At 42.5% G+C, this 11,829-nt stretch overlaps 1 protein-coding gene across 1 annotated transcript; it reads right to left on the bottom strand.

The window, feature by feature from the left end:
• Positions 1 to 7: 7 nt before the first annotated feature.
• Positions 8 to 11,339, bottom strand: LOC110496238 (vacuolar protein sorting-associated protein 52 homolog). The gene is made up of 19 exons (XM_036952807.2): positions 10,976 to 11,339; positions 10,094 to 10,181; positions 9,869 to 9,921; positions 9,632 to 9,707; positions 9,449 to 9,516; positions 9,012 to 9,187; positions 8,667 to 8,817; positions 8,433 to 8,533; positions 8,175 to 8,307; positions 7,734 to 7,925; positions 7,163 to 7,318; positions 6,844 to 6,962; positions 5,386 to 5,509; positions 5,202 to 5,297; positions 4,969 to 5,076; positions 4,589 to 4,654; positions 4,352 to 4,463; positions 1,167 to 1,285; positions 8 to 892 (listed from the first exon to the last, which is right to left on the bottom strand). The coding sequence occupies exons 1-19, from the start codon at positions 11,063 to 11,065 to the stop codon at positions 746 to 748; spliced, it is 2,175 nt and encodes a 724-aa protein (XP_036808702.1). The 5' UTR covers positions 11,066 to 11,339; the 3' UTR covers positions 8 to 745.
• Positions 11,340 to 11,829: the final 490 nt, after the last annotated feature.

The raw sequence follows: 11,829 nt of genomic DNA, 5'->3' as shown, positions 1-11,829 counted from the left end.
GTGTGAGTTGTTTGTGTTCAATTTTATAACAGCAATGTAATGTTAAATAAAGCATTGAAAATGACAGCCATGTGATGGTCCTTTACAGCCTTGTGAGTATATTACACTTAAATGAATACATTCCAATATGTTATCATCTACAGTTACAGTATACACATCAGAACACAACAGGGGCCCAGGAGATGCCAATCCCTCCCCTTTCCTGCTCTTCCCTCTCAAACTCAGAATAAACTAGGGGTGCACAGCTCTGAGAGCCATAGGTTTTGGCCCTTGCCTTTTAACAAGCCTGGATTATACTTGGGGAAACCAGGTGAGTTCACGCATAAACCAGTAATTGTTCAATTATGTGATAAGACGAAAGCCAAAACAAGCACAACTCGAGTTGTGCACCCCTGAATGGAATAGACCATCTACCCCGTTTCTTCTGACAGCCTTCTCCTGTCAATCCCCATAACCACTGAACATTCCCTCATCCTATTTCTGTCTCTTTATCCCCTCCCGAAAAAAACAAAGAACCCAGCACCCATGAAAGAAAAGGTAGCACTTACACAACACCTTACCCATTGACATTGGTAAAATCATAAACGACAGGTTCCCACGCGCAATACAGTCTTTAAATCAGTGGAGTGATGTCACGAGCAAAGGGATATACTCTTTCACTTGTTTCCAATCAGGCCATGTCAGATTTTGAGCTCCTTCATTTAATCCATCACATCATTCCTAAGTCTAGTCTTGGAGTGTCCAGTTAGAAGTTGGGCTTGTGTTTCTTGACTTCGACCATGAGGTGGTGCAGGTTGATGAGCTCAGAGCGCACGGCCAGGCTGCGAAAGGTGGGCTGGGCCAGTACCTTGTGGAAGCCATGGTAGTACTGGATCAGCTGAGTGAGCGCTCCCTGGAGGATAGGAGGACAGCAGTCAAAAGTTGAATAATAAGCTTCAGAGAAAGAAAAAAAAACAATAACAGCCCGTGGCTCACAGTTGCCTAAATATAAAAATATATGTTTTTTTTAATTGTACATATGTCGATTTATGGGACCCCTTTTGGCTCAAGAGCACCCCTAGGGGCAAACGTTCTGTATAGCCTTTAATTACATACAATTATATTACTGGTTTTTAGAACGTGTTTTCGGTCAGTGCATCCGTTAGAGAAAGCACCGAGGGCAGTACCTGAATGATGCCAGTGCCGTTCTTGAAGTTGGTGAAGGACCTCATGACGTCCTGACTCAGAGCCTCCACAGACTGTTTCCATGTGCTGGAGAAACCCCTGACCAGCTGGGTGATCCGGGCTGAGAGAAAAAGAACGAAAGAAGGGGGGGGGGGTGAGAAAGGGTGGGAAGAAGAAAACAATATACATTTAGAGATGGGAGGCATGGGTGTGAAAAGGTGTGGGAGAAATGTCAGACAATTGTTATGGTGGAAAGTCAAACAACAAGCTGTGTCACAGGAGAGTAGAAACAAACAGTAGAGGTAAATAAACAATGAGTCAGGACAGGGGGGGGAAAGTAGAAGTAAAGAGAAGGTTACCGCGGAAACGGGCACAGTCTTAGGTTTCATTTATTTGCACCAAATAAAAGAAGTGAAAGACAAAAAAAAAACTGTGCAGATACAAACGGGTAAAAAGAGTGTGCCGGTGAGGTTGGAAGCCCAAAAGGGCTGATATGAAAACCACATCACAAATGTACGAAAAAAAAAAAAAGAAGTGCTCAATCACTTTAAACAAAGCATATTAATTATAATTGTACATGATATACTCAGTATACAAAAACAATGTGTGTGTGTGTGCGTGCGCATGTGAGAGTTAGGCTGCATAGAGGGGGTTATTGGGTAGTTTGGTTCATCAGGCGGACCCCCAGTTGTCACTTGGAAGTTATTGAGGGATGATGATATTTTGGCAATGTGACGATAAGAATTCCAGAGTACGGTACCTCTGTATCCGATAGAGAATTGACTCTGTGAGGTGCGGCAATGGGGAGGATGAAGGTTATCACAGTGTCTTGTGTTATATAGATGGATTTCAGAATTAACCAGGAAGAATCCATTGAAGGTTTTAGGTAAACTGTCTAGGAGGTATGAGTATTTGTAGACGAAAGTGCATAATTGGGTAAATTCATGCCGTAAAGCCAGGTAATTAAAGGAGGTGGCTAGTCTTGAAGATGTTATGAGTCATTTGTGTAGGTAGGAGGCATGTACTGGCCCAGACAATATTACAGTAAATGAGAAATTGGTACAGATTTCAGTACTTTGCTACAGACAAATTTGAATATGATCTTTCCAGGATAACTTTTCATCAATTATAAATCTGAGGAATCTAGTGGATGTGACTTGTTCAACTTCATTCCCACCAATTGAGATTCTGGCTCTTATTTTACAATATGTCTTATACTTACTAGTAAATACAATTAATTAGGATGTTGTTTTACATTGAAATATTATTTATTTATCTGGAACCATTCAGAAAATGTGGCCATAGCTGAGTTGGTCTCATTAATTAGTGAATCAAAATTCTTGTGTGATAAAATCAAATTGGTATGATCAGCAAAGAGAAGGGGAAGTACGGTAGAAGACCCAGCAGTAAAGTCATTGATATCGATTAGGAATAACAATTATTGAACCCTGTGTCACACCACAGGATACCTTGGCCCTGGTAAATGCACAGGCATTTGCATAAACACATGTATCTCTATCATAAACATAACCAATTATATGTACAGTTGAAGTCAGAAGTTTATACACCTTAGTCAAGTACATTTTAACTCAGTTTTTCACAACTCCTGACATTTAATCCTAGTGAAATTTCCCTGTCTTAGGTCAGTTAGGATCACCATTTTATTTTAAGAATGTGAAATGTCAGAATAATAGTGGAGAATTATTTCAGCTTTTATTTCTTTCATCACATTCCCAGTGGGTCATGCACTCAATTAGTATTTGGTAGCATTGCCTTTAAAATTGTTTAACTTGGGTCAAACATTTAAGGTAGCCTTCCACAAGCTTCCCACAATACGTTGGGTGAATTTTGGCCCATTCCTCCTGACAGAGCTGGTGCAACTAAGTCAGATTTGCAGGCCTCATTTCTCACACACGCTTTTTCAGTTCTGCCCACAAATTTTCTATAGGATTGAGGTCAGGGCTTTGTGATGGCCAAGCCAATACCGTGACTTTGTTGTCCTCAAGCCATTTTGCCACAACTTTGGAAGTATGCTTGGGGTCATTGTCCATTTGGAAGACTCATTTGCAACCAAGCTTTAACTTCCTGACTGATGTCTTGAGATGTTGCTTCAATATATCCACAGAATTGTCCTTTCTCGTGATGCCATATTTTGTGAAGTGCACCAGTCCCTCCTGTAGCAAAGTACCCCCACAACATGATGCTGATACCCCAGTGCTTCACTGTTGGGATGGTGTTCTTCGGCTTGCAAGCCTCCCCCTTTTTCCTCCAAACATAACGATGGTCATTATGACCAAACAGTTCTATTTTTGTTTCATCAGACCAGAGGACATTTCTCCAAAAAGTACAATATTTGTCCCCATGTGCAGTTGCAAACCGTAGTCTGGCTTTTTTTAATGGTGGTTTTGGTGCAGTGGCTTCTTCCTTGCGGCCTTTCAGGTTGTCGATATAGGACTCGTTTTACTGTGGATATAGATACTTTTGTACCGGTTTCCTCCAGCATCTTCACAAGATCCTTTGCTGTTGTTCTGGGATTGATTTGCACTTTTTGCACCAAAGTACGTTCATCTCTAGGCCTCTCCTTCCTGAGCGGTATGACAGCTGCGTGGTCCCATGGTGTTTGTACAGATGAACGTGGTACCATCAGGTGTTTGGAAATTGCTCCCAAGGATGAACCATACTTGTGGAGGTCTACCATTTTTTCCCTTAGGTCTTAGCTGATTTCTTTTGATTTCCCCATGATGTCAAGCAAAGAGGCACTGCGTTTGAAGGTAGGCCTTGAAATACATCCACAGGTACACCTCCAATTGACTCAAATGATGTCAATAAGCTTATCAGAAGCATGACATAATTTTCGGGAATTTTCTAAGCTGTTTAAAGGCACTTTAAACATAGTGTATGTAAACTTCTGACCCACAGGAATTGTGATACAGTGAATTATAAATTAAAGAATCTGTCTGTTAACAATTGTTGGGAAAATTACTTGTGTCATGCACAAAGTAGATGTCCTAACCGACTTGCCAAAACTATAGTTTGTTAACAAGAGATGTGTGGAGTGGTTGAAAAACTACTTTTAAGGACTCCAAACTAAGTGTATGTAAACTTCCGACTTGAACTGTATAATCATGAAAACATTCGGCAAACATTTCCATTATAAAAAGGGTCTGCATCCTTTCTCTATACTCACCTTCGTCATTCTTTAGTCTATCCAGCTGCCCTTTCTCCGTCAGCGCCTCGCTCTCCTTCACAAATGCTATCATGCCACCAAAGGGAGAGGACAGAATCTCCTCAATAAACTCCTGATGAAAGGAGAAAGAAAGAGGGGAACATTTCATTGGAGTAAATACTTTGAGTAAACTGACTATCTGTGAATCTGGCACACATGACAAAACTCAATTTCCCAGAATCCCTGTGTAGGTTTTACCTGGCTCCTGGCCTGGAGGAGCTGTTGGAAACCCTCAACCTCTTTACTGTCATCAGCTGCCCTCTCCTATGATATGGAGAAAAAGAGAGGAAAACAGCATGACATCTTTCAATTCTGTATATTCACAAGACACAGCCTAGCGGTTAAGAGCATTGACCCAGTAACCCAAAGGTCGCTGGTTCGAATCCCAGAGCCGACGAGGTGAAAAATCTGCTGTGCACTTGAGCAAGGCACCTAATTGCTCCTGTAAGTCACTCTGGATAAGAGAGTCTGCTAAATGGCTAATATTTTAATGTAAATAACTGAATGAAGGAGTCATTTCAGGTGGGTAAATAAGTGAATCGTTCATGTTTATGGTTTTAAACTTGTGTTATTCTCACCATGAGTACACTGAGCATCATGTCGTAGTTGTTGATGAGGAAGATGAGCTGGTCCCTGCGTGAAGGGAACTCTGCAGCCATCTTCAGGACAAAGTTCTCCACTTCAACCTGAAAATACCCGTGTTAGCTATATCAAATCACACAAAGCACTATATCAAATGTTTATGCTAATTGTAGGATCCCAACTATTTATACTGTCTTACTGTTTTTTAAATTATTGTTTAGTTGTGTACCTGAAGTTGGCCAAGGAGGGTGTGGGTTCGCTCGCTGGTGAATGTCTGGTTAATGCTAACTATGGCAGAAGAGAACTCTGCATATCTGCGTGTGATCTGAAACACAACTGGTGTCAACAACTGTCTGGTATTATTAGATATTGATACATAAAACACGTGTGTGTGTGTGTGTGTGTATTCATACATAATGTGGTCTGGTGTCCAGCACGCCCAGTTTTTGAGGATCCGTGTTGCGGATGCTCTGAATGTTCATCTCCAGGATAAGCTCAAACCTGGGCCACAGCAGTTCCAGCACCGCATCCCAGTACCTGGCAACCCATGGAGAAACAATTACATCAAGCATCAAGGGCGGATTTCTGAGTTAAGATGTGTGTTTTCATTGAACAAATCTGTATCAAATCCATTGAAGTCAATATGTGATTTTCATTTGACGTTTTAGTCGTTTAGCAGACGGCGTAAAGTAGTGAGTGCATTGTCATACTTTTTTGTACTGGTCCCGCAGTACAAAAAAAGTGGGAATTGAACCCACAACCCTGACATTGCAAGCGCCATGCTCTACCAACTGAGCCACTCAGGCCATCATCATGAAACAAATTACATTAACATGTCAGGCCCATTTGTATTACATTGTTACATTTTACAGTACATATAGTAAAAAGACTACTGTATCATAAGTTAACAATTCAGACTTTCCCCTTACTTATAGCATATACACTCACCGGACAGTTTATTAGGTAAACCGATCTAGTACGGGGTCGGACCCCCCTTTGCCTCCAGAACAGCTTGAATTATTTGGGGGGTGGATTCTACAAGGGACCTAACTCATGCCAGGGAAAAAATCCCTCACCAGTATACTACCGCCACCAGCCTATACCATGCAGGATGGTCCATGGACTCATGCTGCTTACGCCAAATCCTGACCCTGCCATCAGCATGACGCAAAACGAACCGGGATTCGTCGGACCAGGTGATGTTTTTCCACTCCTCGATTGTCCAGTGTTGGTGATGGTGTTGCCGACTGGAGCCGCTTCTTCTCGTTTTTAGCTGATGTGAGTGGAAACCAGTGTGGTCGTCTGCTGCAGTAGCCCATTTGTGACAAGGACCGAGTTGTGCGTTCTGGAATGCCGTTCTGCACACCACTGCTGTGCTGTGCCGTTATGTCTGTTTGTGGCCTGTTAGCTTGCACGATTCTTGCCATTCTCATTCGACCTCTCTCATCAACAAGCTGTTTTCGTCCACAGGACTGCCGCTGACTGGATGTTTTTTGTTTGTCGCACCATTCTCGGTAAACCCTAGACACTGTCGTGAGTGAAAAGCCTAGGAGGGCAGCCGTTTCTGAGATACTGGATCTGGCGCGCTTGCCACCGACGATCATACCACGCTCAAAGTCGCATAGGTCACTCGTTTTGCCCATTCTAACGTTCAACTGAACAGTAACTGGATGCCTGGATGCCTGTCTGCCTGCTTTATATAGCAAGCCACATGACCCACTGTCTGTAGGAGCGATCCATTTTCCTGAACGGGGTACCTAATAAACTGTAGGGCGAGTGTATAGCATACTGCAGGAAATAGGATAAGTCTACAGCATTATGCTCCAAGTTAAAAGTGTATGGAGTTTTTGTGCTGATTGAGTACTACTAACTTGTCCAGGGCTGGGATGGTCCTCTTGTTTGTGATGGCTCTGAAACGCAGGATGATGTGGATACACAGGAACACGGCGATGCTGTCGTAGCAGTCCGACACATAGGTGGACATGCTCTTCTGCAGGGGAAAGAAAAGAGGATGAGAGGGAAAGGTGGGTATAGGTACGTTAGAGAAGGAGTTAGTCATATCATAAGAGACCATCATCATGATCAGTTCACAAAAAAGAAGGTCCTCCACCGTTAAAAAGCTCTGTTATGCCTTTACCATTGTTTTTTTTTTTTTTACAGCAATGCTTTGGTGAAAAAGTATTCTCGTACCAGGAACAAGCTGAGCGTCTTTCCCATGACGCTGTTGAAGAGGTCCAGCGCAGAATTTCCAGCCACCATGAAGAAGTCAGACAGGAAGAGGAACTCTCGACAGCCGTTGTCCAAGAGGGCGTAGTGCTGACTGCGGAACAGCGTCTCATAGGGATACTGAGAGGGGACGAAGAAGGCTGGTTGGGTGACTTGATAATCTACATCAATGTTAATATTAGAACTGGAGTCCACATGCTTTTCTGCGAAGCATTGCGTTTAACTGTCAATCTGTGGTCCGAGTTCTGCCGTTGTGCATTCCTTTGAGATGTGTGTGTGTGTGGTGACAAGACGGTAGTGAGAGAAGCACAGGTGTGTTGGAGCAGTACAGCGTAACGATATCTAGACGTTTAGGGTTGGCTTTGTGTCTTCACCTCACAACCTTATACTCTATGCATGTTCAAATGATTTCAGAGTAGTGCTAAACATCTTATAATTAAAAGGTAGATTCATTTCATTCAAAATGTCTGTTACTCTCGAGCAGTAGTACGTGGCATAGTTTGGAGGGGTTGTACAGCGCTGCCAGTGGTCTCACCCTGCAGTCCCCTCTCTGGGCAGTGTGGGGGATGAGGATGGGCCCCTCCAGCTCGGCAGGGCTCAGCACGGCCCCCCGCTGGCCCAGGGTGAAGATGGTGTTCCTGCTCTTCAGGGAGGGCTTGGAGAAGAAACCTTTCTTGGCCGTGTCTTCCACTCCCATCAAGTCATCTTTGTCTGCCACCTCTTCATACTGTCAACAGAGAAAGAGGTTACGCGAACAGTATTAAATAGTATCAGCTAATTTGACTGATATGACACTCGACACGGTTGAAAATGTACCATCAAACACAACATAGCCCTTGCTGTACATTATAGCAGCAAGCTGTTTCAGAACAATTCACAGTGACAACCTAAATTAAGGTACTGTATATTGAGCATATAAACCAAGAGAAGGCATTTTAACTCCTTCACTCCCTTAGCACCTGTGCCATTCGCTCACCTGTACTTTGAGGAGCCTGCCGCTGTACGACTTGAAGTAACTGTAGTAGATCTTACTCATGGTGTCCACATATTCATCCCTGATCTCCTTGGCCACTGTCCTTTCGTTTGCCAAGAGGAACTGATAGAAAAACCTAAAGTACGAAGAAACACTTACGATTGTGGTAGATACATGACTGTGGCGGTGCTTTTTAGTCTGTTTGAAGGTATCCAAACATGTGGAAGGTTTTGAAGCCTGTTATAAGCCCTATATCCTTACCTGTACTTGAGGAGGGTGTTCTGGGGGATTTGATAGTTGGTCATGGGCTTTCTGAAGGAATAAATCTTCTGCAGGATAAATTCTCTGATCTTTGTGACAGCCTGTGGAACAAAATAAAAGGCAGTTTTATACACAATATCTTTGCTCCGTTACCATGCACACCGTTATTCCTCGCTTACATCTCCTTCTCCTCTTCCCATCCCATTCTATTTCTCTCCCTCCCTGTATCTTCACCTTGATTTTGAGGCGGTCCACAATGTCCTGGATGTCAGAGCAGGCCAAAGTCTCCCTGAAGCTGAGCTCTTTGGCAAAGTTGATCTTGTTGTTGAGCTCATGGAGCTGCTCAAGGAACTCCTGCTCTGTCACCGGGCTCTCCAAGATTACCCTGCAGACCGGACAACATGTGGGGGGGGGGGACAGTTCTTAGAACACATTACCCGTAGGAACACTTACAACATCGTAGAGACCGTCAAGTGCATTTCTCAGACATCAATATGACATATGGTCTCCCATTAAAACTATACAGGTACATGTATCGTTACAAATCTGTCTAAAACACTAAAACACACACTCCCTTACTGGATCATAGCTCCGGGCACCACCAGCTCATCCACCAGTTGGCTGAGGTGGCTGCGTACAGCCTGCCTGTTCTTCAGCCGCATGTTCATGCTGACCGACTGCTGCTGCAGAGTCTGGATCTCACTGCTGATGGACGAGAGGTCACTCTGGAAGCCGCTCAGCATGCCCTCCATTCGCTGGAGAGAGAGAGGGGAAAGGTGGGGATAGAGAGAGAGAGAGAGAGAGGAAGAGAGAGAGAGAGAGAGAGAGAGAGAGTGTAAGAAAGAGGGGGGAGAAAATAGATTTGTCAATGGCTTCGTTACATATTTTTGCCAGGAAATTGCAAAAGCATTCTTTCAAAACAACTGCACGTGCAAAAATGTTGACCCATTTGGAATGGACTTATGGACTTCTGAAGCCACTTGATACACTTTTGATTGAGGAAATCATCCACTCACCTCCAGTATGGAGTCACAGGCTGTGATCTGGTTGTGCAGAGAGGCAATATTCTGGCTCTCCTTGATATCTGACACAAGCTTGGTCAAAGATTACCTATCAGGGTGAACTACTGTACCTATCAGGAATTACCATAAATAAAGCACTAATTCTATCACACAATCATTCAAGACATTAATGGATACAGTCTTTGATGGAAGCTTGTTCAATCCGTTGGAGTTCATCCTCCACTTGTTTAGAGTATTGCCGGAGGTCAACTCCCTGAAAGAAACAGAGATTCAGATGAAAGGAAACCATCCATTGATGGAACGTAGCCTTATATACAATCTGTAAAATGAAAACTAACCCGAAAATACAATTGAAACTGAAATGTGTTGATGTTTAGGACCACGCGTGGTGCAGCCGTGGTACCACGATCTTACCGTTTTCAACGCCTCCTTCACCAAGTCATCTTCAAGATTAGCCTGTATGTGAACTGGTGGGTGAAGTAAAGGAAGGTAGCTAGTTTAATCTCCATAAAGGTACGTTCTTACATTCATCCAAGACACTGAACTAATTAGCTAAATTACTATTTGGCTATGAACACATTTTTTCCAGATGATATGACCATTACTTCATTGAAAAGACAATAACGCTGAAGGACTTACTGTCCACCTCATCCAAGATGAACTCATCTGTGGTCAAGTCCAAGTCACCCAGGTTGAGCGGGGCCATGGCATCTGTGTCAGGCTTCATCTGTTGAAGAAGTAAATTGACATGGCTTTGATGTACTTTGTAAAGGAAGACAGAACAATTCAATTAGCTAGCTAGCTACTCCATTCATACGAGTAAAGACTTCGCTAGCTACTTAAATAGGCCTTTTCAATTGCAGCTTTTAGACAGTTGCTTTCTATTTTTTCCACCTTTGAGGCCCAGCCCCTAAAAAGTCTAAGGCTCTACTCTGACTTGGGGCCAATGGGGACTTCCAGGAGCGGGATGAAATATCTGACCCTGTATCAGTGGATAAGGGAAACTTCTACCCATCTGTTTATTGGGTTGTTTTGGGGTACAGATAGTTCAGCCTGATTGTAGCGTTGGCCCCTTGATGCCCCTTAGTGTGTGTCAGACAGAGATATATGCAACATGGACAAGAAAGCAACACATGTCTGTAATCGTGTGTGTTAAAGAATGTTATTTTATTTATTTTGTTCTTAGCAGGGAACTTGCTAGCTCTGGTGCAGGAACGTCGCACTGGACCATAGCTTTAAACATAATAGCAATAAATCAGTGACTGGCTAGCTAGCCTTGCATCTCTGAATGATGCAGACGACGACGACGACAGCAAACACTACAGGTAATGTAAATCACCAGAAATGTAGCTGGTTAGAGATAGATAACAGTAGCTTGGCTAACGAGACAGATCAGACGATTATCTAGTTCGCTAGCTAGGTAAATTGGGCTGGTGTTGTCAATGTAATGAACACAGAGAGTAATAGAAGTCGAACAATCAGAAACATATATGGTATGCAAGAATCATTAGCTAACGTCACCTCATCTTGTAAATATGCCATGGAATTCGCCGTTGAGTGGACAGTTGTGTTTACATCGGACATAGCAGCAGTCACTGCTCTATCCGCCATAGCTTCCAAACCTAAAAAAAAACTACAAAGGTAGTGTGCTCTTCCCCAATGTCCCCGGGATACGTGAGGAAAAACAATAAGTAAAGATCATTTTGAAGTTAGTTGAAAATAAATGTATGTTGAATACAATTATTAGACAAATATACACAATCTTAAAGGTAATGTATATTTTATTTATTGGTATATTGTTTTAAAAGCTATCTTTTAAATATTGTATCTCTATCTTGCACTGACCCTACGCACACTCACTAGACCTCAAATACACACCATATACACACTCACTCACACACACTTCATTATTGTGTATTTTATTCCTATTGAGTTAGTTACTATATATATATATATATATATATATATATAAGAGGAATAAAATATATAGTAACTAACTCAAGAGGAATAAAATACACAATAATGGAGCTATATACAGGGAGTACCAGATCAATGCGCAGAGGTACGAGATACTTATGTACATGAAGGCAGGGTAAAGTGACTAGGCATCCAGATATATATATATATATATATATATATATATATATATATATATATATATATATATATATATCATTTTTATTTTATTTATTTTTTACTCTGCATCGTGGGAAAGGTTCGTAAGCAAGAATTTCACTGTAAAGTCTCCGCCAGTTGTATCCGGCGCATGTGATAAATACAATTTGATTTGATTTGTTCCCAGACGGACACGTTTTGCGAATGGAACCACTTCCTCTGTGAACTCTCGAAACGAACGCAAAAGCCCTCGCGAGAGC

Source organism: Oncorhynchus mykiss, chromosome 18, assembly GCF_057628025.1.
Source record: "Oncorhynchus mykiss isolate SJ-2025 chromosome 18, ASM5762802v1, whole genome shotgun sequence".
Lineage (NCBI taxonomy): Eukaryota > Metazoa > Chordata > Actinopteri > Salmoniformes > Salmonidae > Oncorhynchus > Oncorhynchus mykiss.
This window is presented reverse-complemented; position numbering and strand designations above follow the sequence as displayed.